Consider the following 25,572-nt stretch of genomic DNA (forward strand, 5'->3'; position numbering starts at 1 on the left):
TTTTACTTAGTAAAATTTAGTTTTTTTGGAGGCCTAAAGCCCTTGTTTGGGTCGCTTGGCCCTTGGGCCGGCCCTGGATAAGCTAAGCCAAGCCTTAAAATTTGGCTTGTTGACAGGCCACAAGCCAGGCTTGGGCCATGAAAACACAATGCAGGCCACGCTTGGGCCACGCAAAGCTTGGCTTATTTCCACCCCTACTTGTAACCAAAAAAAAAAATATTGCTTTTTCTTTTTTGACAACAAAAATCATATATTGATTAAGAGTATACCATGAGAACACTCCTCTCATGCTAGAGCAAACACAGCCAAATTCAACTGGTTAAAACATGGGGGAGCCAAAGCTTGGGAGTGAAGCCTCGTTAAAACCTTTCTAAGGAAAACCCAGTGAGAAAAACCCTAGAAAAGGAAAAACCTTTCTAAGTTGTTATCGTAATATTATTTGCAATTTATTAATTCAAAGTTTGAAGAGGGTAGGTTTTCAAATCAATTTTTTTGTTTATAAGGATAATTGAATATTTTTTATTTCTTTTGAATAAAACTTGAATTCTTTGCTGAATGTGGGAACTCTACATGTCTAAAAATATGTTATATTTCTTGTGAGAGTTTATGAACTAATATATATCACTAGCTGTTAAATTTGACTTAATTAATTAATAATACCATATGCATAATCATTTAAAAAACTTTTAGACCCACACAAATTTATCTATTTTAAAAAATATATAATTAGAGTTTTCCTCTTGTAACAAAAAAAAGTATTATTTCCTCATGAGACCTAATATATATCAGGACTAGGTCTGGTTTGACTTATTTAATTATAAAGACCATATTTAACACCATTTAAAAAAACTTTTAGACCCAATAAACTGATCTACTTAGAAAAATATATAATAACATTTATATCATTGGTATTATTCTTATTTCTAAACATGTTACCTTATATAAAACTTTAAATTTAGTTTCAAAAAAAAAAAAACTTTAAGCTTATTCAAATGTTTTTTTTTTAATCTACTTGGATTTCAACTTTGAATATATCATTGTGATGTGATTGTTTGATAAAATGAAAAAATATTCATACTATTAAAATTCTAATCGAAATAATTAAGGGAGATAGTTTTTATTCAAAAATAATTAAACTAAAAATTAATTTAATTATATATTAAATTTTAAAAGACTACAAAAGTAAAAGATATAATATATATATATATATGTGTGTGTGACATATTATTTATTCTCTTTGTAATTACGCCTGTAATTAGGGTTTAATATTTATTGTTAGTCAACTAGGTAAGTTGTATATATAGGGTATTTCATTATCAATAATGGTCATGGAAAATATTTCCTTCATGGTATCAGAGCAGGTTCAGATCCCTCTCTATCTGACCTAGTTTTCTTTTTCCCTTCCTCTACCTCTCTCTCATCAACAGCCGCCGCCGCTCCCTCCAAGTGCAGCCGTCGTCGCCGCCTCCTCCTTCGCGCCGCCGGACACACCAGCCATCGCGCCCCTCCACGACGTCGTCGCTCCTTCTTGTTCGTTCCCAGCGAACCACAGCCACCCGCCAGCCGAACGTCCAGAACGCCACCACGTTCGTTCGCACCGCCACGCCACCGCCCGCCGACGCCTGCCCGTCGACCGCCGGCCCCTCCCGCGCGCCTCCTTTCTCTCACAACGGACCCGCGCCGCCGCTCCTAGGGTTTGCCACCTCCTGCAACCCGGGCTGGATCTCCCAAGCAGATCCGACCCAACTCATTTTCGGGTCTGCCTATTGCTTCCGGTTCGCCAGCAACCGGTTTGACCAGACCGGTCCGGTTCAATCCCACCCGGTCCAACCGCACAGCCAACAAAAAAAAAAAAACAAAATTTATTTTCTTTTAGTTTTTGTTTAATTATTTTGTTTTGCAATTCCTATGGCTACCTCAGACTCGACCACTGGCTCTCCAACCGGCGACACCACTATGGTCCCTACGCCCACAGCGCCGTCGGCCTCCTCTCCCAAGCCAGATTTTCATCCGGCCCTTGCTGTCACTAATATCAAAAACAACATTCCTTTCAAACTCGAGATCGACAAAGATCATTATGCTATGTGGGCTGAATTGTTTGAAACTCATGCTCACGCCACTCAGGTGCTCCACCACATCATTCCTCAAGCTGACATGGAGCCTCCTGCGCGCACCGATGCTTCCTATGCCCGGTGGGCTACTCTTGACTCTACTGTCAAACAGTGGATTTATTCCACCATCTCCTTTGACCTTCTCTCCACTGTTATGGAGAAAGGTTCTACTGCTATGGCTACTTGGAACCGTATCGCTTCTATGTTTGAGGACAATCAGAACTCCCGTGCTGTCGCCCTCGACCAGGATTTCATCTCCACTCGCATGGAGGATTTTCCTAATGTTTCGGCCTATTGTCAACGTCTGAAACATATCTCTGATCAGTTGAGGAATGTTGGTGCCCCTGTTAGTGATCATCGTCTTATTCTCCAGTTGGTCTCTGGTCTCACTGAGCCTTTCCGTGGTGTTGCCACCCTGATCCGTCAGAGTGAGCCTTTGCCTCCTTTCCTCAAGGTCCGCTCCATGTTGATTCTAGAGGAATCTGGTCTCGCCAGGATGTCAGGTCCGGCCTCTCAGACTGCTTTGCACACCTCTGCTTCCCCTCCACCGGCCTCCGTTGACTCCTCTCAGCAGCGCCCCACCTACCGCAGCGATCAGGGCCACTCCAACCATCGTTATGGGTCAGGGCAAAATCGCAATTATTAGGGTGGTTCTGGTAAACCTAGGAAGAAAGGTGGCTCCCGTTATCCTGGATCATCTGGCTCCTCTGGTTCCTCTGCTGCATCTCCTCCACCCTGGCGCCCACCACCGCAGGCATCCTGGAATCCATGGGGTTGGGCTCCTCCCCCTGGTTGGGCTCCTTCCCCTTGGGGCATGCCTCCTTGTCCTTACCCCACATCTCAGTGGTCGCGTCCCATGGGTGTTCCGCAGCAACCCGGCGTTTTAGGTCCGCGTCCTCAGGCCTACACCGCTACTGCTTCTCCAGCACCCACTGATATCGCTGCTGCCATGCACACCATGTCCTTGACTCCTCCAGACACCACGTGGTACATGGACACTGGCGCCTCGTCCCATACTGCGGCATCTCAAGGTACTCTCACGTCTTATTCTAATTTAAGTCATTTAAATCAGAAACTGATAGTTGGTAGTGGTCAGGGCATTCCAATTCAGGGTTCAGGATACACTTCTATTCCTACCCCTCACAAACCTTTAGCACTCAATCATGTCTTGCACACTCCGCGAATTATTAAAAACTTAATTTCTGTGCGACAACTCACTACTGACAATAATGTTTCTGTTTCTTTTGATCCATTTGGATTCTCGGTGTCTGACTTCAAGACGGGGATGCCTCTCCTGAGATGTAACAGCCTCGGCGACCTCTACCCAGTCACTCGTTCCTCTCCCTTTGCTGGTCTTGCTTCTAGTGTCTGGCACAATCGACTTGGTCATCCAGCTTCCTCAGCTTTAAACCATCTTAGGAATAATAAACTTATTTTTTGTGAACCTTCGCGTTCTAGTTCTGTTTGTGACTCTTGTGTTTTAGGCAAACATGTCCGGTTGCCTTTTAGTTCATCTGCAACTATTACTTTGATTTACCATTTGATATTTTGCATAGTGATTTATGGACGTCTCCTGTTTTAAGTACTGCTGGTCATCGTTATTACGTTTTGTTTTTGGATGATCACACTGATTTTTTATGGACGTTTCCGATTAGCAAGAAATCTCAGGTTTATGAAATGTTTACTACTCTTGCTACACTTATTAAAACACAATTTTCAGCAAATATTAAATGTCTTCAATGTGATAATGGACGTGAATATGACAATGAATCCTTTCATCGGTATTGTGATGCTAATGGCCTTACTTTTCGCTTCTCTTGCCCTCACACTTCTTCTCAAAACGGCAAAGCAGAACGGAAAATTCGCACCATTAACAACATGATCCGCACCCTCCTCGCTCATTCGTCAGTTCCTCCTTCATTTTGGCCTCATGCCCTTCAAATGGCAAAATATCTTCTGAACATTTTGCCACGCAAGACTCTTCAGAATGATTCTCCTACTCAGCTGTTGTATCATCGCGACCCTTCCTACTCCCACTTACGTGTCTTTGGTTGTCTATGTTTTCCTCTATTTCCTTCCGCTACAATAAACAAATTGCAACCACGATCGACTCCGTGTGTTTTTCTAGGGTATCCGATGAATCACAGAGGTTATAAATGTTATGATTTGTCACACAGAAAAATTTTAATATCGCGGCATGTCATTTTTGATGAAACCCGATTTCCCTTTGCTGACCTATCCTTGACTCCTGCCCCTTCTTATGAGTGTTTCACCGAGGACCTCCCTCCTTCCTTGATCCACCATTGGCAAACCGTATCCTCCCGCCCACCTGACCCTCCGGTCCAGCCGTCGAGTCCCACTGATTCTTCGCCTCCCTTATCGGCTCCCGTCTCCCCTACCGCGCTTCTTCCTCACCTTTGCCCTTGCCTCCGGTCCCTCCTGCACCACCCGTACGGACCATGACTACCCGTAGCATGCACGACATTTCCAAACCTAAAAAGCCTTTTAGTCTTTCGGTCTCTATTGATGACCCGTCCATCTCACCCTTGCCTCGTAACCCAAAACAAGCCTTATCCGATCCAAATTGGAAGTCCGCTTTGCAGTCTGAATTTAATGCTCTTATTAGAAATAATACGTGGGAGTTGGTTCCCCGTCCTTGTGATGTTAATGTTATTCGTTGCATGTGGATTTTTCGCCATAAAAAGCAGTCTAATGGTTTGTTTTAGCGGTATAAGGCTCGTCTTGTAGGTGATGGCAGGTCTCAGATTGCAGGTGTGGATTGTGATGAGACATTCAGCCCCGTGGTGAAACCGGCTACCATCCGGACAGTTCTCAGCATTGCTCTCTCCAGATCTTGGCCCATACATCAGTTGGATGTCCAGAATGCTTTCCTGCATGGTGATCTCCATGAGACTGTCTACATGCATCAGCCTTTGGGTTTCCGCGACCCTCACCACCCGGACTATGTCTGCCGTCTGAAGAAGTCCCTTTATGGTCTGAAACAGGCGCCTCGTGCTTGGTATCAGCGATTTGCTGATTATGTTTCCTCTATTGGATTCCGGCACAGCACTTCAGATCATTCTCTTTTCATCTTCCGGCAGGGTTCTGATATTGCCTACATACTTCTCTATGTTGATGACATCATCCTGGTTGCATCATCGCATGATCTCCGCAAATCCTTTATGGCACTTCTTGCATCCGAGTTTGCTATGAAGGATCTCGGTCCTCTGAGTTACTTTCTTGGCATCGCTGTCACTAGACATGCAGGTGGCCTTTTCCTCAGTCAGAGCACTTATGCTACTGAGATTATTGCTCGCACCGGCATGGCCTCATGCAACCCTTCTGCTACACCGGTTGACACCAAGCAGAAGCTCAGTTCTTCCTCTGGGACTCCTTGTGAGGATGCCTCCCTATATTGGAGCCTTGCTGGTGCCCTACAGTACCTCACATTTACTCGTCCTGACATTTCCTATGCTGTTCAGCAGGTTTGCTTACATATGCATGCACCCCACACCGAGCACATGCTTGCCCTCAAGCGGGTTCTCCGCTATGTTCGTGGCACATTGACTTATGGGCTACATTTGTATCCCTCCCCGGTTGAAAAGCTTGTTTCTTACACTGATGCTGACTGGGGGGGCTATCCTGACACCATACGCTCCACTTCTGGTTATTGTGTTTTCCTCGGTGACAATCTCATATCTTGGTCCTCCAAGCGGCAACCCACTCTCTCTCGCTCTAGTGCTGAAGCTGAATATCGCGGTGTTGCTAATGTTGTCTCCGAGTCCTGCTGGATCCGCAATTTACTTCTGGAGCTTCATTTTCCTCTCTCTCAGGCAACATTGGTCCACTGTGACAATGTTAGTGCCATCTACCTCTCTGGGAATCCAGTGCACCATCAGCGTACCAAACATATTGAGATGGATATCCATTTTGTTCGGGAAAAGGTCGCGCGTGGCCAGGCTCGCGTCCTTCATGTTCCTTCCCGTCATCAGATTGCGGACATTTTCACCAAGGGCCTACCTCGGCTTCTTTTTGATGATTTTCGTTCCAGTCTCAGCGTCGGTGAACCTCCCGCTTCGACTGCGGGGGTGTGATAGAATAGGATATTATTTATTCTCTTTGTAATTACGCCTGTAATTAGGGTTTAATATTTATTGTTAGTCAACTAGGTAAGTTGTATATATAGGGTATTTCATTATCAATAATGGTCATGGAAAATATTTCCTTCAGAAATACGCACATAATTTACCTCATTCAAAATAATGATAACTCTTTTATGCTGGTGCACTTTTTACTTAAATAAGAAACTATGATTTTTTTTATATTTTCTTTATATATAAAACATAAAGTATATAAATATAAAAGATATCTAAAATCTCCTAGTTACCTACCAAATGTGGGGTCTATAATCTGATGGTATACTTAGGAATTATTAGTAACAAGTATTGTAGTACGTGCAATGCACGTTTGAAAATACTGAAAATGAAATTTGCAACAATTATTTTAAATATAGTTTATAATATAGATTAAAAATGAAATAGATAAATTTAATATTTAGATATTAAAGTATAATTTTTTGAATGAACAATTTTTAAATTTAATATATAAATATAAAGTATTATAATTTAAAAATTAATCTTGAATGGCTCTGATAAGCTCTGTTATGGCTTTTTGCCCGAAACGTCGAGCGACGAAGAACTAGCAGGTGCTAAAATTGCAAGTGAGATAGCCGGAGGAAAGGAAACATATCGATCGTGGAAAGGATGGGAGAAGTTTGAAGCTAGGAGAAAACAAGAAGAATAGTAATAGAGAAAGTACGTGGGACAGGTATAGAAGAGCATGTAGGACATGTGCATTGTATTCATTGATGGATTGGCGTAGAGAGCCAACGAGGCGAAGGTCGCGACCACATTTTCAAAATTTGGAAGGTTGCAGGATGTTTATTTACAACAAAAAAGAAAATTGGGAAGTTGTTTCAAGTTCGGGTTTGTGCGATATGGTTCGAACGAGAAGGCATAGAATTCTATTAGGAAATTCAATGGTAGGAGGTTGGAAGGATCATATTTGGACGTTAAAAAAGCAATGTTTCAAAGAGTAAGGAGATTACTGCAAGCGATTAATCATGTCAGAAATAATGGGCTGATGTATGAAGTTAGAGGGAGATAGTGGCGTCCTATTGATTTGGAAAGAAGCGGACCGATGAGCAGACAAAAGGTTAACAAGAACAAGGTGTGAATTGAGTAGACCACGTGATAAAGGTGAAGGAGAGGGCATGGGTCGAGAGATGTTCCGTCACAATGATGTACAACGTAACTCAAGGGTTTGAGAGTCTTAAAGTGTTCTACACTACACCTGGCCTAGCGCCGTTTGATATTAAGCCTTTGGGTGCAAAAGAAGTGGTCGAGAAGTTTCAGTCACGGTAAGAAATGTAGTTCACTCTATCTTAAGCAAGCAGTTTTAATTTCTAGAGGAACAATTTGAATTGGTGAAACCCTGTTTGGATTTATCAATTGTAACTATACCCACCTTGTGCGGGTTACGGTGTGGAAGGTGCCTTTGGGGGCATGGAGTAATATTTTTTTTTTTGCAGTTGTGGGAAACACCGTGGGTTCATACGCTTGCATGGATGAAGCGACATCTAGGAGGTCAAGGTTGAATTATGGTAGAATTTTGATTGTTACTCCAAAATCTTTGTTGGAATTGGGTAACATGGTGGTGTCAATTGATGGAAAGGAATGGGCTATAATGGTTGTAAAGGAGATGTCTATTTATCTTGATAGTCATGTAATGTAGCCCCATAAATCAAAGGCTTAATTGCAACTTTGGTCCCCGACGTTTACCAATGCCACGATTTTGGTCCCTCACCTAATTTAATTACATGGATGGTCCCTAACGTTGTAGGTCGTGTGCAACGTTAGTCCTACCGTTTATTTCTTAATGGAGGAGGCTTACGTGGACGTCTAGTTGGAGAGAAAAATGAGATCTGAGGAGAGAGGGAAGCACGTGAGTATCACGTGAACCTTATATAAACCCATTATACCCAAATCTGAAACCCTAGGAATCTAAATCGTGTTACCTTCTTCGTTCCAGGGAGGTCAGGGGTTTGGGTATAATGGGTTCAGATAAGGGTCACGTGATACTCACGTGCTTCCCTCTCTTCTTATACCTCCTTTCTCTCTCCAATTGGACGTCCACGTAAGCCTCCTCCATTAAGAAATAAACGGTAGGACTAACGTTGCACACGGCCTACAACGTCGGGGACCATCCATGTAATTAAATTAGGTGGGGGACCAAAATTGTGGTATTGATAAACGTCGGGGACCAAAGTTGCAATTAAGCCTAAATCAAATGATGAATTCTTCATCATCTCAAACGGAGGAGGAGGCGGTGGATATCGCTGATGATGTGTTTGTTTAGCAGGAGGGAAGTATGGAGCTTGAGATTGATGGTGTGGGAAATAGTGTGCACATATTGAAGGTTTAACCAATCAAGATATACCACATGTTCATGAGAGAACCCAAGTGGAACGACCAGTAGTGCCTCGGGCGTCAAATAATTGTCAGTTGATGCGAAATATTGTTGAGTTAGTGTGGCGATTATGGAGCAATAGTGGAGTTTTTCAAATTTCAAATGAGTTTTGGTTTGTGAACATTCCACCAAATAGTGTAACTGTTAATTTGATAGGTTTAAGGAGAGTTGTTTCGGTCCGATCTGAAAGCCATATGACCTGACGCAGTTGCGACCGACTCACAAAGTTATAATCTTAAGCTGACACTATATGGTCGACTAACACAACTTGGTTCATGAATGAACTACCCGACTCAACTAGCAAAGTGTCTGACCCACATATTAAAGGGCTGAGATATCTACTTAAACACGACAACTCCACTTAAGGGGCTTCCCACACATTTGTAGAGACTCCGAACATATACTCATAAATACAAGTTATATCTTCCACTTACATAACATGCTATTTATTCTTAGCATTTCTAAGTTTTCTTAGACTCATGGATTCTCCTTTTGACTTATTCACTGACTTGAGCATCAGAGTGTCTTCTACTGGTACTTCCCCTTCGCTTGTGGACAACACAACCACTCTCTCAAGTTGAGCCACGGCTGAGCTCCGCCACCGAGCACGGCAAGAGACGAAATCCAAATTAGGGTAAGAACATTTGGAGTCTTCTGTGAAGAAACTTTCTACCACCTCTTACTTTAATGTATAGGGTGAATCCAAGGACAAGTTTTCCAAGACGTTCAAGGGGAATGCCCATAAACTTTGAAAGTTTTAAAAGTAATGCTAAGAGCTGAGTTCTCTCAACGAAAGCCTTTTTCATTGAAAAGATTAGTCAAAAGCGTTTATAAGCCATTCATTGGAAGGATCCAATTTGAGAGGAATTGTCGAGCAATTTGACATGGAATCCTTTTACGAGCAAGCAAACACAAAGCAGCATCTGGAAACCTTCGAACAACGCATTGAATTGATGCAAATAATGCTGGTAGAGGAAGTGGATGTTATGAATTGCAGGCTGTTTCTCTCGACACTAAAAGGAGAAGCATTGCGATGGTGGTTTAACAAACCCACCAACGCAAGCAATGATGCTAAACAAAATTCTACTTCATACAAATACAAAAGAAAAACACCAAAGATGGCCAAGAAGGAAACATGTTTTAGAAAAGCAAGGTACCATGTTGGACAAGAATTCTTATTAGGGACCGAGCAAAAATTTGGACAATTTTGGCCACACATCGACAAATACAAAGCACAAATATATGAGCAACTTCATGATCTCAGGTTGCAAACTTATTTCGCATGCTAGCACAGTGCAGCTACGAAAAATGGCAGACTAATGTCATAAAATACAACAGTTGTAGGAAATCTTTAAACTCTGAAAAGCACCTACCGATTCGCAAACAATGTTGCGAATTAAATCAACCCCATACACGTCAAATCCAAAACGTGTCTAAAACTACCCCAATTTGCTAAATAATTGTTTTCACCCCTTTTACTAATTAATTTTTTTAACATTATTCAGAAGGAAAAAAAACCAAAATCTAAAATAATTATTTGAGTTGGCGCCTTTAATTTTGATATAAAGTGACACGTCACCCAATTTTGAAGCTTCTGCGAGAAGCTTTGCCATTACCCTCATCGAGCCATAAGCGTAGTGGAATGTAAGCTGCTCCCGCCGCCGTATCACTTCTCTTCTCCACCGCCGGCGCCGGAAAACAACCCAGTTCCGATGAGAAAATCCACAAGGTTATCTTCCATTGGTCTCACCCAAGTTCGAGAACCGGTAACACTTCACTTCAATTCCAACAACAACGGAATTCCACTTTTTAAAATTTCAATTTCTGGTCCCTCAATTTTGCTTTATTTCCAGGTGAAAACTTTCCGGACGCGATTTTCTCTGACTTCCTTCACGAAGCGCGTTCAGCGGCTCACGGCGGAGCAGAGGTCCGCCATCTCGCGAACAGGCTTCGGGAGCTTGCTATCGGTTCCGAATCAAACGCTGAACAAGGTTTTCCTCACGGAGGTGATGGAGGCGTGGGATTCCGAGCGGCGAGTGTTCGCGGTGGGCACAGGTGAGATCTCGATGAGCTTGCTGGATGTTGCGCTGATTCTGGGGGTTCCGGTGGTGGGGGACCCTGTGGTGCTGACGGAGGAGGAGGCGTTTTCTGAAATGGAGGAGGTGTATGGGGCGGCGCGTGGGAAGAGGAAGGTGGCGATGGGTTCTCTTGAAGCGAGGCTTGATTCAATTGGGGATGTTGTTAGTGATGATTTTGTGAGGACTTTTTTGCTTTACACAATTGGGACTTTTCTTTCTTCCAATGATGCGAAAGTGGATTCGAGATACTTGAATTTTCTCTGTGATTTGGAGGGTGTTTCTGGATTTGCTTGGGGTGGTGCTGTTGTTGAAGATCTGTGTCAATGGCTGGATAAGAGGAAGCAAAACAATGTGCAGTATGTGGGTGGTTGTCTTGTATTTCTCCAAGTAACTTACTTTCTCTATTTTCATGACTTTTGTTGTTTTAGATTTTTACTTTTGTTTCAAAATTTATGTTGTTTAGAAAATTTATGTCCCTGCATGATAGCTCAAGTGGTAAGAGTTGGGTGACATATGGGTTGGCGAGGGGGAGGTCGAGGGATCAATCTCTGGCGGGTGCAATTTAACTTTCCGATGTACCAAAAAAAAAGAAAATTTCAAGGCTTGTTTAATAGCCCATCCATACTCTCATTTAGTGTGGTTTGATTGTGAAAAGTTGTTAAAGAATAAATGAAATGAGTGATGGTATAAATAAAGATTTAGTGTTATAGAAACTATGTGGATAACCTTAAACAATAAAAATGATGGAATAGAGGTAATGATTTTCGTCATGTCCTGACACTTTTGGAATTCTAGTCCTCCAAAATGTTGTTAGATCAATTTAGTACATCAAATGTCTTAGGTGAATTAAATTTGAAGATTGATGTGATCAATTAATGAAAATAGATTCTTATCCATATCAGTTCATTCTTTCAGGTTGTTTGATTTGATAATTTTAATATTTAGATTGATTATATAGTGGTGTGTGCGTTGTCTTGCAAGTAAAGCGCATATAAGGAAGCAATTTATTCATTGGTTAGAGGACTGTGATCGGTTTTTTGAAAAAAAAAAAAACTTGGTATCTATCAAAAAACCAATTCACACTCAGAGTGTTCTTGTTTTTATGTTCTAATTTCTTGTTATCTATGGCAAACAGGCATGGTGTTACGAGCATTTTGATATAGCTCGACCACTTTTGCAAGATCTCGATTTGACGTTTCCTCGTGTATGTCGATGGGATAGCAAATCTCACCTAAAGCAACGAGGTACTTCAACGTTTAAGGATCTGCATGATGACCAGGTAACTTGTGTACTAGTTTGTTGAATGTTGTGTTTATTCTTTGTAGTTCTGGCTCCCTGTATAACATGGTAGGTAGAAAAAAGTTAAGTCTTTCTTGACATCTTACCATATTTATAATATATTCCGCCCTTACTTGATGATCTAATGATTGGAAGTATCAAGTCTTTCTTTTTGGACAGAGTCCTTCACGGTTCACTCTGAATCTGAAGATGATATATTTGGTGTTTGATTTAATAACGGTTGCTTTGGTGTTATGTGTAAAAGGAAAAGTGGATTATAATTCCTTTGTATTTTATTATGGATATGTGTGTCTCAGGTGATTTGGGAACTCCAACCTACTTATGAAGAGCTACAAATAGGGATAATCAAAGAAGCACTGCAGTTGCAGGGTGACAGCGAAGAGCTTCAAAGGCCAGTAAACTGTTCACCAAGCACATCAACTAACGTGAGTTATAACTTTTATTTTTATTTTTTAACTCTGTTTTTGGTACATAAACATTTAGGAAGAGGGAAAAGTTGGTCCATTCCAAGGTCAGGGCATGCGACCCGCAATAGAAAACTTTTTGAGTCAAGTCATTTTCTATTGAACCAAACCTCAGAGGATAACTAGCAACTTTCTGGTTTTATTGTGGCATTACTGAAGTTTAATTGAATGGGAAGCATTTTATGTTGGCAATGAATTCTTGTAGTTTATTGGAATATATGACCTTTTAAGATGAGTATCTTCTGTTTAAAGTTTAAATATATCAGTCTTCTACAGATTTTCTACTCAGTTCAATGCTGATTAAGAATGTGGTTGTTTGTTCTTGTCTCTCTATTGATTGAGACTTGTACATCGGCAGGTTTCTGGTGTGGATTCTGAGTCACAGCTTAGCATCTCTAATGAAGTACATAGAGAGGATGAGGTTAATTTTGAAAATCAGGTAGTGGAGGACACCCCCACAAGGTTGAGCACCAGTGGTGAAGTTAATAGAGAACAAGAGAACAATTTTGAAAAGCTGAGAGTGGAGGAGACGCCCCCGAATCTGAGCATTGGTGACAAAGTGCATAAAGAGCAGGAAATGAATGGTGAAAAGTTGATAGTGGAGGAGACACTCACAATTTTGAACACTGTTGATGACGTAGGCAGAGAGGAAGAGTTCCATGTTGCAAAACACATAGTGGAGGACACCCCCACAAGTTTGAGCATTGCAGACGAAGTAGGCAAAGAGCAAGAGTTCAGTGCTGAGGATGTCACAGTTGACAACGCTCCCCCAATATTGAGCTTTTGTGATGTGAGTTTTTGTTTTGTTCTTTGGATCTTGTCATGGGTTACATATCTATAGTTTCTATCATACAGAAATATCCACAGTTATTTGTCGAACATCATGAAACTTTTTTTATGAACAGGATGATATAAGGAAGAAAAATGTCTTGTTAGAAGAGGAAAATGCTGTGTTGAAGATGAAAATAAGCCAACTAATGATTTCAAATACCCAAGTTGAAGAACAGAACGCTGAGTTGAATAAAGAGCGCGACTTTTTGAGAGAAGAAAACAGAACATTGAGACTTTTAATAAGTGACTTTGTGGCCCGAATGGATAGACATGATTTGGATCTCGAAACAAATGCAATTGAATTGCACCCTGAAACTTCCTAGCTGTTTAGAGATAGAGTTGTGGCAAACAAACCATCCGATACATGGTCACTTTTGGTCTAGCTGCAGCCTCCACATTGATAATTTCTGCTCTCCCGACAGGCATAGAATTTTGGGCTGCTAAGTGTATATATTTGGTGTAACTTGTAAGGTAAATAAACTATCAGTTTATTTGTGGGTTGTTTTAGGAGGTTTCTTTAAAGCAAAAACATGATATTTGCGCTAGGTAGACAGATTGTTTATGTACTTCTCCAAACACAAGTATTTGGAGTCCTGTAATATGTACAAGTTCTTTTCATGATCATTGATCATCATGAGGCTTTGCAAAGAGCCACTAGAAACTTTGCATTATTCTTTCCTTTTTATCAGTACGTTGATCTAACTACTGGCCATTTTTTAGAGCTGTCAATTTGGCCCTATCCCATGGGACAGCCCCTCAAGTCTCTTATCCTAGCCCTAACTTTTGCAGCCCACTTTTAGTGGGGGCTTTTTAGCCGTGGCCTCTTACAAATCACTGAAGACGTCGGCTGGCTGGGACAGGGTTAGCCCCCGTGCCAGACCACATCCCGTCATTTTTATTTACTTAAAATTTTAGTAAGCAATTTTTTTACCAAAAGACAAAAAATCATGACTGAACTTAATTCACAAAATCAAAACCTAATTCCCAAACAATTACAGAAGAACCCTGCCTCTGTGATGTAGCTCGCTTTTGCTGCTAGTTCCTCACGCCATTCTTTCGCACAAATGCTTTCCTTCTTGATGTGTTTGTTCATTTCTACCCTGAATTGGAAGATTTGAGAAAGGCTCTGACCCAGGCAAGCTTCAATTTTTTCTCTGCATGAATACTGTTACTTACATACTTTTTAGTGTCATTTTAATTATTAAGGTTCTGTTAATCTGTTTTATTATCTATTTTTATTTCTGATTTCAGCTATTGGAATTTGACATACCCACATGCTATTATTATCTTTTTGGTGATTCTGTTAGTTGCCATCAATCCTTTCTGATTGAGCCTCTGTTGGATAAGTGAGAAACTTAATGTGTGCTACCTTTATGGTCTACTACTAGTCTACTACTACTTATCATAAGCTTTTAAAACCCTTGTTATTATTGTTGCTGTTTGTTCTCTTGCTGCGGCTTTTCCACTTTCCTGAAATCTTCCCAGATTCTTCAGGATGTGGTAAAAGGATAGAGGAAAGAATTTAAAAGTGAATTTGTTGGAGCTTTGATGTAACCGTGAAGTTATGTAAGTGTGTTGAGTAAATGGTGCAGCAGAAATAGGTATGTGGTAGGTGAGACCAAAATGGTGTTATTTGGCTATATAAAAATGAGCTCATTCTATAAACTAAATACGAAGGATAGGAAACTGAGGGTGATTTTGAAAGTTAGTTATTGGTGCTTATAAAAGGAATAGATGAGGGAGCTTTTTGAAAAAAGAAAAGGTGCAGAAGTTGATTTCAACTTATGTTAGAAGCTATTTTCAGAAGATTCCAAGTGTTTGTCGGATAATTTCAATATCTTTAAGTGTTTATTCAAAAGTTTATGGAAACTAGCTGTTAGTAGCTTAGCTGGTTGCTGGTTTTCTTTGACAATTACCTGACAAAATGAACTTTCACTGCAGCCTGGGATTCGGCTTATTACAGTCCTCAAGTTCTGATGCCAATATTTCAAACTTTAACTTATGTCTTTGAAGTAAGGAAAGTTATGCTGGAAAATTTAATTTGATTTTTGCCAAATACAATGCGGGAGCAGAGTCTAACAAGTGGTTTAGATTGGTTGGCTGTGCAGTTTTTATTCTCTTGCTGCTTATTAGCTAGGTGTCTTCTTACTGTTATTGGTGTTGCTTCAGGATTGATCTTGATGTCCTTCTTCTGGACTCACTTTTGGATTGCGACTCTCAATCAAGCCAGGGTGTCTAGTTTTTATTATTAGCTTCGATATGTTTAAAAGTACTATTCTTGTCACTTGCATGCTGAGAGATTCAATGAGAGTACTAGTTTTTTTCTCCTCCTATTCTGGTAATCCACTTTTTGCATGTCTTACTGCTTTGTTTTGTGAGGTGAATGAACAATTATGTATATAAAAATGCCATTTTGAGTATGTAAATGTGTATGTCCTGACAAGGAAAAAGGAAATTATTGAGCAATTTCTTCATTAACGAATGAGTCTTCGTAGACTAAAACACTTGAATAAAACACATAAAGTGAAGTTACAGGGCTCCAAAGAAATTTCACTTGAGTAAAATGGCAATGACGGTTGCGATCGGATCTGGAACACGACCCCTCTTCTTCTATCCTCTAGCACATTCGTGGTAGTTATGAGTCAAAAAACTTTGTGGTTTGATGATTTTTCTTGTTTGTATCCATATGAGAGGATTGTTCTCATCGTCTTTACCTTCAATAATATCTTTTGCTTCAAAAAAAAAAATAATAAACAATTATTCATTAACATTATATACACTATTCACTTATAAATATTGATATGTTAATAGTAAATATAGACTAATTTTATATTATCATTTTCTATTATTTAGAGGTAACCCTCACTATCCCCTGTGCGGAGTAGAGGAAGAACCTGCACTGCACCTTTTCAGAGATTGCTCGGAAGTTAAACCTCTGTGGATGCAGATATGTGCTCAAAGCTGCCTCCCGCATTTCTTCCGGTTAAGCCTGAAGGATTGGGTTCATAATTTCCTTGATGTTTGCTTCTTTACAGTCTGTTCTTCTACAACTTTGGATTTTGGGTTCTTGTTGTGGCTATTTGGAAAGCTCGGGTTGAGGTGGTCTTCAATGGTGGCTCCTTCAATCTTCGCCGGATAGTGGAGGCAGCGGTGAGGTTCCAAGCGGAGCTTGCTGCCAGCGACCACGAGACCCTTCATGTAAGACCCTGAAATAAATAACTAGTGTATTTATTTATGAAGGAAATCAATTCCGTGACTATTATTGATGAATAAACCTCTGTTTATACAAATACAAAGTTGACTAATAATAAAGGCTAAACCCTAATTACATGCATAATTACAGAATAGTAAATATAAGAATATTCTATTCTATCACACCCCCGCAGTCGAAGCGGGAGGTTCACCGACGCTGAGACTGGAACGAAAATCATCAAAAAGAACCCGAGGAAGGCCTTTCGTAAAAATGTCCGCAATTTGATGACGGGAAGAAACATGAAGGACGCGAGCCTGGCCACGCGCGACCTTTTCCCGAACAAAGTGGATATCCATCTCAATATGTTTGGTACGCTGATGGTGCACAGGATTGCCAGAGAGGTAGATGGCACTCACATTGTCACAGTAGACCAATGTTGCCTGAGAGAGAGGAAAGTGAAGTTCGAGAAGTAAATTGTGGATCCAACAAGACTCGGAGACAACATTAGCAACACCCATGTATTCAGCTTCAGCACTAGAGCGAGAGAGGGTGGGTTGCCGCTTGGAGGACCAAGAAATGAGGTTGTCGCCAAGGAAAACACAGTAACCAGAAGTAGAGCGTCTGGTGTCAGGACATCCCCCCCAGTCAGCATCAGTGTAAGAAACAAGTTTCGCAATGGGGGAGAGATACAAATGTAGACCATAGGTCAAGGTGCCACGAACATAGCGTAAGACACGCTTGAGGGCAAGCATGTGCTCGGTGCGGGGAGCATGCATATGTAAGCAAACTTGTTGAACTGCATAAGAAATGTCAGGGCGAGTAAAGGTGAGGTACTGGAGAGCACCAGCAAGACTCCGATACAAGGTGGCATCCTCAATGGCAATGGGTCTAGGACCCATAGGGTACTCGCAAAAAATACCCACTATGGGTAGGGTAAAAACCCGCTATATGGGTATGGGGTTGGGTATGGGTAATTACCCGCAAAAAGTAGCGGGTATGGGTGCGGGTATGGGTATTATAGTACCCAACCCGCCCCATACCCGCACACACATAATATTATTATTATTATTATTATTATTATTATTATTATTATTATTATTATTTGGTAATATATAACAAATTAACTTAAGCAATAGCTTTAAAACTTACTCCTTTTTAAAAAAATATGTGAGTATTTAAGGTATTTATAATCATCACTAATTTACTCCCACTTATTTATGAAATTTGTAAGTTATTAACCTACAACTTTAGGGCTATATTATAAATTTAAAATTATATCTTTTTCGTTTATTCCATCTAAAAAAAATATGCTTAGTTGAATGATTTTATTTGTTAAGTATTTTAATAATCTTTTGTATTTTTATTAGTGTTTTTTATTTAAAATTATAGTTGTATTTTTGTTTACTATTAACAAAAATAGTGAAAAATATATTTTGGTTAGATAAATTGCGGGTAATGGGCATGGGTATGGGCAAATAGGTACCCAGAGGGTACGGGGACGGGCATTCTTGTTGCTACCCACGCGGGTATGGGGACGGGTACGGGTAGTTTTTGAAAATGCGGGTATGGGGATGGGTACTATAGTACCCTACCCAGACCCTACCCATTGCCATCCAAGGAGTCCCAGAAGAGGAACTGAGCTTCTGCTTGGTGTCAACCGGAGTAGCAGAAGGGTTGGACGAAGTCATGCCGGCTCGAGCAAGAATCTCACTAGCATAAGTGCTCTGACTGAGAAAGAGGCCACCTGCATGTCGAGTGACAGCTATGCCAAGAAAGTAACTCAGAGGACCAAGATCCTTCATAAAAAATTCTGAGGCAAGAAGTGCCATAAAGGAGTTGCGGAGATCATGCGACGAAGCAACCAGAATGATGTCATCAACATAGAGAAGTATGTAGGCAATATCAGTACCCCGCCGGAAGATGAAAAGAGAATGATCTGAAGTGTTGTGCCGGAAGCCAATAGAGGAAACATAGTCAGCAAACCGTTGATACCAAGCACGATGCGCCTGCTTCAGACCATAAAGAGACTTCTTTAAGCGGCAGACATAGTCCGGGCGCTGAGAGTCGCGGAAACCCAAAGGCTGATGCATGTAGACAGTCTCATGGAGATCACCATGCAGAAAAGCATTCTGGACATCCAACTGATGAATGGGCCAGGATCTAGAGAGAGCAATGCTGAGAACTGTCCGTATGGTAGCCGGTTTTACTACGGGGCTGAAAGTCTTGTCACAATCCACACCTGCAATCTGAGACCTGCCATCACCTACAAGACGAGCCTTATAACGCTCAAACAAACCATTAGAAGGACGGGGAACCAACTCCCACGTATTATTTCTAATAAGAGCATTAAATTCAGACTTCATAGCGGATTTCCAATTGGGATCAGATAAGGCTAATTTTGGGTTGCGAGGCAAGGGTGAGATGGACGGGTCATCAATAGAGACCGAAAGACTAAAAGGATTTTTAGGTTTGGAAATACCGTGCATGCTACGAGTGGTCATGGTCCGAATTGGAGGTGCAGGTGGGACCGAAGGCAAGGGTAAAGGCGCGGAAGAAGTAGGCGAGGATGTGGAGGCCGGTGAGGGCGGCGCAGAGTCAGTGGGACTCGACGATGGGATCGGAGGTTCAGGAGGGCGTGTGGATGTAGTTTGCCAATGATGGATCAGAGAAGGAGGTAGGTCCTCGGTGAAACAATCATAAGAGGAGGTAGAGTCAAAGGGCAAATCAGCAAAAGGAAATCTAGTTTCGTCAAAGATAACATGCCGCGAAATTATTAGTTTTCTGTTGGACAAATCATAACATTTATAACCTCTGTGATTCATCGAATACCCCAGGAAAACACACGGAGACGATCGTGGTTGTAGTTTGTTTATGGTAGCGGAAGGAAAAAGAGGAAAACATAGACAACCAAAGACACGTAAGTGTGAGTATGAAGGGTCACGATGATATAACAGCTGAGTAGGAGAATCATTTCCAAGTGTCTTGCGGGGCAGAATGTTCAGAAGGTACGTTGTCATTTGAAGTGCATGATGGCAAAAGGAAGGAGGAACAGACGAATGAGCCAAGATGGTGCGGATCATGTTGTTAATGGTGCGAATTTTTCGTTCTGCTTTGCCGTTTTGAGAAGAAGTGTGAGGGGAAGAGAAGGGAAAAATAAGGCCGTTAGCATCACAATACCGGTGAAAGGAATCATTGTCATATTCACGCCCATTATCACATTGAAGACATTTAATATTTGCGGAAAATTGAGTTTGAATAAGGTTAGGAAGAGTAGTAAATATTTCATAAACCTGAGATTTCTTGCTAATCGGAAACGTCCATAAAAAATCAGTGTGATCATCCAAAAACAAAACGTAATAACGATGACCAGCAGTGCTTAAAACAGGAGACGTCCATAAATCACTATGCAAAATATCAAATGACCTCAAAGTAATAGTTTTAGAGGAACTGAAAGGCAACCGAACATGTTTGCCTAAAACACAAGAATCACAAATAGTTTCTAGAGAGAGCAATGCTGAGAACTGTCCGTATGGTAGCCGGTTTTACTAAGGGGCTGAAAGTCTTGTCACAATCCACACCTGCAATCTGAGACCTGCCATCACCTACAAGACGAGCCTTATAACGCTCAAACAAACCATTAGAAGGACGGGGAACCAACTCCCACGTATTATTTCTAATAAGAGCATTAAATTCAGACTTCATAGCGGATTTCCAATTGGGATCAGATAAGGCTAATTTTGGGTTGCGAGGCAAGGGTGAGATGGACGGGTCATCAATAGAGACCGAAAGACTAAAAGGATTTTTAGGTTTCGAAATACCGTGCATGCTACGAGTGGTCATGGTCCGAATTGGAGGTGCAGGTGGGACCGAAGGCAAGGGTAAAGGCGCGGAAGAAGTAGGCGAGGATGTGGAGGCCGGTGAGGGCGGCGCAGAGTCAGTGGGACTCGACGATGGGATCGGAGGTTCAGGAGGGCGTGTGGATGTAGTTTGCCAATGATGGATCAGAGAAGGAGGTAGGTCCTCGGTGAAACAATCATAAGAGGAGGTAGAGTCAAAGGGCAAATCAGCAAAAGGAAATCTAGTTTCGTCAAAGATAACATGCCGCGAAATTATTAGTTTTCTGTTGGACAAATCATAACATTTATAACCTCTGTGATTCATCGAATACCCCAGGAAAACACACGGAGACGATCGTGGTTGTAGTTTGTTTATGGTAGCGGAAGGAAAAAGAGGAAAACATAGACAACCAAAGACACGTAAGTGTGAGTATGAAGGGTCACGATGATATAACAGCTGAGTAGGAGAATCATTTCCAAGTGTCTTGCGGGGCAGAATGTTCAGAAGGTACGTTGCCATTTGAAGTGCATGATGGCAAAAGGAAGGAGGAACAGACGAATGAGCCAAGATGGTGCGGATCATGTTGTTAATGGTGCGAATTTTTCGTTCTGCTTTGCCGTTTTGAGAAGAAGTGTGAGGGGAAGAGAAGGGAAAAATAAGGCCGTTAGCATCACAATACCGGTGAAAGGAATCATTGTCATATTCACGCCCATTATCACATTGAAGACATTTAATATTTGCGGAAAATTGAGTTTGAATAAGGTTAGGAAGAGTAGTAAATATTTCATAAACCTGAGATTTCTTGCTAATCGGAAACGTCCATAAAAAATCAGTGTGATCATCCAAAAACAAAACGTAATAACGATGACCAGCAGTGCTTAAAACAGGAGACGTCCATAAATCACTATGCAAAATATCAAATGACCTCAAAGTAATAGTTTCAGAGGAACTGAAAGGCAACCGAACATGTTTGCCTAAAACACAAGAATCACAAATAGTACTAGAACGTGAAGGTTCACAATAAATAAGTTTATTATTCCTAAGGTGATTTAAAACTGAGGAAGCTGGATGACCAAGACAATTGTGCCAGACACCAGAAGCAAGACCAGCAAAATGAGAGGAACGGGTGACTGGGTAGAGGTCGCCGAGGCTGTTACATCTCATGAGAGGCATCCCCGTCTGGAAGTCAGACACCGAGAATCCAAAAGGATCAAAAGAAACAGAAACATTATTCTCAGTAGTGAGTTGTCGTACAGAAATTAAGTTTTTAATAATTCGCGGAGTGTGCAAGACATGGTTGAGTGCTAAAGGTTTGTGAGGGGTGGGAATAAAAGTGTGTCCCGAACCCTGAATTGGAATGCCCTGACCACTACCGACCATCAGTTTCTAATTTAAATGACTTAAATTAGAATAAGACGTGAGAGTACCTTGAGATGTCGTAGTATGGGACGAGGCGCCGGTATCCATGTACCACGTGGTGTCTGGAGGAGTCAAGGACATGGTGTGCATGGAAGCAACGATATCAGTGGGTGCTGGAGACGCAGTAGCGGTGTAGGTCTGAGGACGCTGACCTAGAACGCTGGGTTGCTGCGGAGAACCCATGGGACGCGACCACTGAGATGTGGGGTAAGGACAAGGAGGCATGCCCTAAGGGGAAGGAGCCCAACCAGGGGGAGGAGCCCAACCCCAAGGATTCCATGATGCCGACTGAGGCGGGCGCCATGGTGGAGGAGCTGCAGTAGAGGAACCAGAAGAGCCAAATGAACCAGTATAGCGAGAGCCACATTTCTTTTTAGGTTTACCAGAATTACCCGAATAGTTATGATTTTGCCCTGACCCAGAACAGTAGTTGGAGTGTCCCTGAGTGTTGCGGTTGGTGGTGCGCTGCTGAAAAGAGTCATCGGAGGCCCGTGGAGGGGAAGCAGAGGTGTGCAAAGCAGTCTGAGAGGCAGGACCAGACATCTTGGCGAGACCGGATTCCTCTAGAATCAGCATGGAGCGGACCTTGAGGAATGGAGGCAAAGGCTCGCTCTGACGGATCAGGGTGACAACACCACGGAAAGGCTCAGTGAGACCAGAGACTAACTGGAGAACAAGACGATGATCACTGACTAGGGCACCAACATTCCTCAACTGATCAGAAATATGTTTCAGACGCTGACAATAGGCCGAAACATTAGGAAAATCCTCCATGCGAGTGGAGATGAAATCCTGGTCGAGGGCGACAACACGGGAGTTCTGATTGTCCTCAAACATAGAAGCTATACGGTTCCAAGTAGTCATAGCAGTAGAACCTTTCTCCATAACAGTGGCGAGAAGATCAAAGGATATGGTGGAATAAATCCACTGTTTGACAGTAGAGTCAAGAGTGGCCCACCGGGCATAAGAAGCATCGGTGCGCGTAGGAGGCTCCATGTCAGCTTGAGGAATGATGTGGTGGAGCACCTGAGTGGCGTGAGCATGAGTTTCAAACAATTCAGCCCACATAGCATAATGATCCTTGTCTATCTCGAGTTTGAAAGGAATGTTTTGTTTTTGATATTGGTGACAGGGACCATAGTGGTGTTGCCGGTGGGAGAGCCAGTGGCCGAGTCGGAGGTAGCCATAGAAACTGCAAAACAGAATAATAAGGGAAATTTTTTTTTTTTAAGGTTTCTGGCTGGTGCGGTTGAACCGGGTTAGATTGAACCGGTCCGGTCCGGTTGAGCCTATTGCTGGCGAACCGGAAACAAAAAAAAAGGAAAACACGGGCGGGTCGGATCCTGGCACGGGCTGGCGCTGCACGCGGGTCTGGTGCAGGCAAACAAGGTCCGCGAGTGGCGGAGAGGGCGTGCGGTGGCCGGCGCGAGAGACGGCGATGGCGGCTGGACGTCCGACGGATCTGGATGGGGCTCCTGCTCAAAGATTCACGCAGGCACAAGGAAAGAAGACCCTGAGGCGGAACCGACGAGAGCGACGGAGGCCTGAGGCGGCGGCGCTAGAGGGAGTGGAGCGCTGCGGCGGCGGTGTGGCGGCTGCAAGGAGAGAGGCAGCAGCTGTGGGTGGGTTTGGAGGGAGAATTGGGAAATAAAATAAAAATTAGGTCAGATTTGAAGAGGGGATCTGAACCTGCTCAATGATACCATGAAGGAAATCAATTCCGTGACTATTATTGATGAATAAACTTCTATTTATATAAATACAAAGTTGACTAATAATAAAGGCTAAACCCTAATTACATGCATAATTACAGAATAATAAATATAAGAATATTCTATTGTATCAATTTATTTTCGTTGTATTAATAAATTGAGTATTTTTATGCTATTATTTTTGTGTTATTTTCCTGACTCGAATTCTATTCCAAGTCATGAAAATTATTTATATAATAATTAATTTCAGAATATGTTTGATTATGACATTAAAAGTCAGTTTGAATGGTAGCACGAGTCGTTTTCGCACCTGACTAAGGTTGAGACTGCCTGAAAAAGGTTGTTTCCGCTCTTAGAGCACAGTTTAAGCGAATTTTAAATTCGGTAGAAAAATAAGAACCTCGTGGTATTTTTTCCCATGACTAGTGTTCCGATACGGAACTATAGACCGTACGCACGATAGGTTCCGCTTCCTGGAAGCCCGATAAAGCTAGACTTTATCTCCTCGATGACTTTAAATAATACCCTGAATAAAGTGTTTTTCCTTTCGGATCTTCTAACGAATTTCCATCCGCATTACTTCATTTCTTTCGAAGTTTGAGATCTTTTTCCAGTAGGAAGTTTCTTCGTTTGACGTCAACTGCAAAAAGTAGTTTTTCAGCGTATTTCATGCATACTGTGTTTGAATCATTTTCTTCAATTAAAAGAGTCTCTAAATAAGTTTTGGCATTCTGTTGCCGAATACTTACTCAAAATCAGCATATGAAAGTACCAAAACAACCGGACCCGCAAAACCTTTCTTTTTCTTTTTCTCCTCCCCCAATAAAAGGAGGAAAAATCACTTTTTCCTCACACTTTGAAGAGGAGAGTCGCGACCTAGAGAGGGAGAGAGAGAAGTCCGCGTCGTTCGTCTGTTTCTTTCCCGATCGTCGTCATTTCCGTTTCATTGGATAGGCACAGAGGTAAGGATCATAACCCTTGCATCCTTTTCTTCTTTCTCGTGTCTTTTGCCAAGTCTTTCTGTGCTCAAAGTTTTGAGTTTTTGTAAAAAGGTATGTTTAATTTGATTTCTTCTTTCAAATGTCTTCTATACCTTCTATACACTTCATATTCATGATCCATGCGCTTAGATTCTCGCCGTGGTGCCGTAGATTTGAAAACTGAGCCATAAACTCATTTTTACTAAATCGTTTCTTTTTTACGCTTAAAGTCTCGATCTTGCTTAGCGCCTGTAGGATTTTTTGTTAGTATGTGCCTTGTTTACAAATCTATCGGTTTACTTTTTGAAATTTTCAACTTTGACTTTTTGAACTGTTAAAGTGAACCAAAAAGCCCTTATTCCAGTTTTAGCTCACGTAATAGTTCCGAGTGTTTCCCTACCCTAGATATCACCTAAGAATACATAAGAATTAAATTAGATCGAAGAAAAAGTTCGGGAAACCCTGTTTTGGATAGTGGCCGAGACTTGTATGTGTTAGAACTGGGAGAAAAATCAAATCAGGGCAAGGTTGGCCTTAACCTTACTGTATCCCTTTCAGTCGCCGCAATTTTGACTTTGGTTTCGTGTCATTCCGAGTTCTGTAGCTCGAGTTATGCGTGTTTTAGCGAGCAAAGGTCCTGCAGCCCATGGACGTTGAAATTCTAGTTCCCGTATGACAGATGTTCTACGCGATGCTTAGGCAATTGCTTTGACAATCGAATAACAGAGAACAATAAAAACATATAATAAACAAAGCACAACACCAAAGTTGTTAACCCAGTTCGGTGAAACTTCACCTACGTCTGGAGGGTTTGCACCCAAAGAAAGGAAATCCAATATCTCAAAATTTAGGAACTACAGACCCAATGTATTTATACTTAGTATATCGACCTAAGTATGAGAGTCCCTCTCACTTTCTCTCAACCACTACTACAGTGATTGGTAAGAACAACAACAATCAGAGTTTTAACACTCAAGAACACAGAACACAACCTTGCCCTATAGAATCAATGAGCAAGGTTTGTTCACAACGAACACAAGGACTAACACAAATAACAACCCTAGAACACTTGATCTATTTCTCTCAATAGCCCCAGTTATCTTCACGTTTTAGGTCTTCA

At 41.7% G+C, this 25,572-nt stretch overlaps 3 protein-coding genes across 3 annotated transcripts; 2 read left to right on the plus strand and 1 right to left on the minus strand.

Moving 5' to 3' along the window:
- Positions 1-2,244: 2,244 nt before the first annotated feature.
- On the plus strand, positions 2,245-2,757 carry LOC130748335 (uncharacterized). The gene has a single exon (XM_057601520.1). It carries the CDS (start codon positions 2,266-2,268, stop codon positions 2,755-2,757), a length of 492 nt encoding a protein of 163 aa, XP_057457503.1. The 5' UTR covers positions 2,245-2,265.
- Positions 2,758-9,926: 7,169 nt separating this feature from the next.
- LOC130749168 (protein MAINTENANCE OF MERISTEMS-like) lies at positions 9,927-13,972 on the plus strand. Its single transcript, XM_057602477.1, has 6 exons — positions 9,927-10,405; positions 10,493-11,104; positions 11,853-11,996; positions 12,313-12,441; positions 12,839-13,270; positions 13,386-13,972. Exons 1-6 carry the CDS (start codon positions 10,352-10,354, stop codon positions 13,632-13,634), a joined length of 1,620 nt encoding a protein of 539 aa, XP_057458460.1. The 5' UTR covers positions 9,927-10,351; the 3' UTR covers positions 13,635-13,972.
- Positions 13,973-21,988: 8,016 nt separating this feature from the next.
- Positions 21,989-22,828, minus strand: LOC130743745 (uncharacterized). Its single transcript, XM_057595972.1, has one exon. The coding sequence runs from the start codon at positions 22,826-22,828 to the stop codon at positions 21,989-21,991; it is 840 nt and encodes a 279-aa protein (XP_057451955.1).
- Positions 22,829-25,572: the final 2,744 nt, after the last annotated feature.

The sequence above is a fragment of the Lotus japonicus genome, chromosome 3 (assembly GCF_012489685.1).
Source record: "Lotus japonicus ecotype B-129 chromosome 3, LjGifu_v1.2".
In the NCBI taxonomy this organism is placed as follows: Eukaryota; Viridiplantae; Streptophyta; class Magnoliopsida; order Fabales; family Fabaceae; genus Lotus; species Lotus japonicus.

Excerpts from the sequence above, each read along its gene's own strand:
- LOC130749168 (XM_057602477.1), top strand. The coding sequence starts at position 10,352 with ATGAGAAAATCCACAAGGTTATCTTCCATTGGTCTCACCCAAGTTCGA. Across the intron at positions 11,105-11,852 it reads GTTGTCTTGTATTTCTCCAA|GCATGGTGTTACGAGCATTT; the intron begins GTAACTTACTTT and ends TATGGCAAACAG. Across the intron at positions 13,271-13,385 it reads CAATATTGAGCTTTTGTGAT|GATGATATAAGGAAGAAAAA; the intron begins GTGAGTTTTTGT and ends TTTTATGAACAG.
- LOC130743745 (XM_057595972.1), bottom strand. The coding sequence starts at position 22,828 with ATGTGGGCTGAATTGTTTGAAACTCATGCTCACGCCACTCAGGTGCTC.
- LOC130748335 (XM_057601520.1), top strand. The coding sequence starts at position 2,266 with ATGGAGAAAGGTTCTACTGCTATGGCTACTTGGAACCGTATCGCTTCT.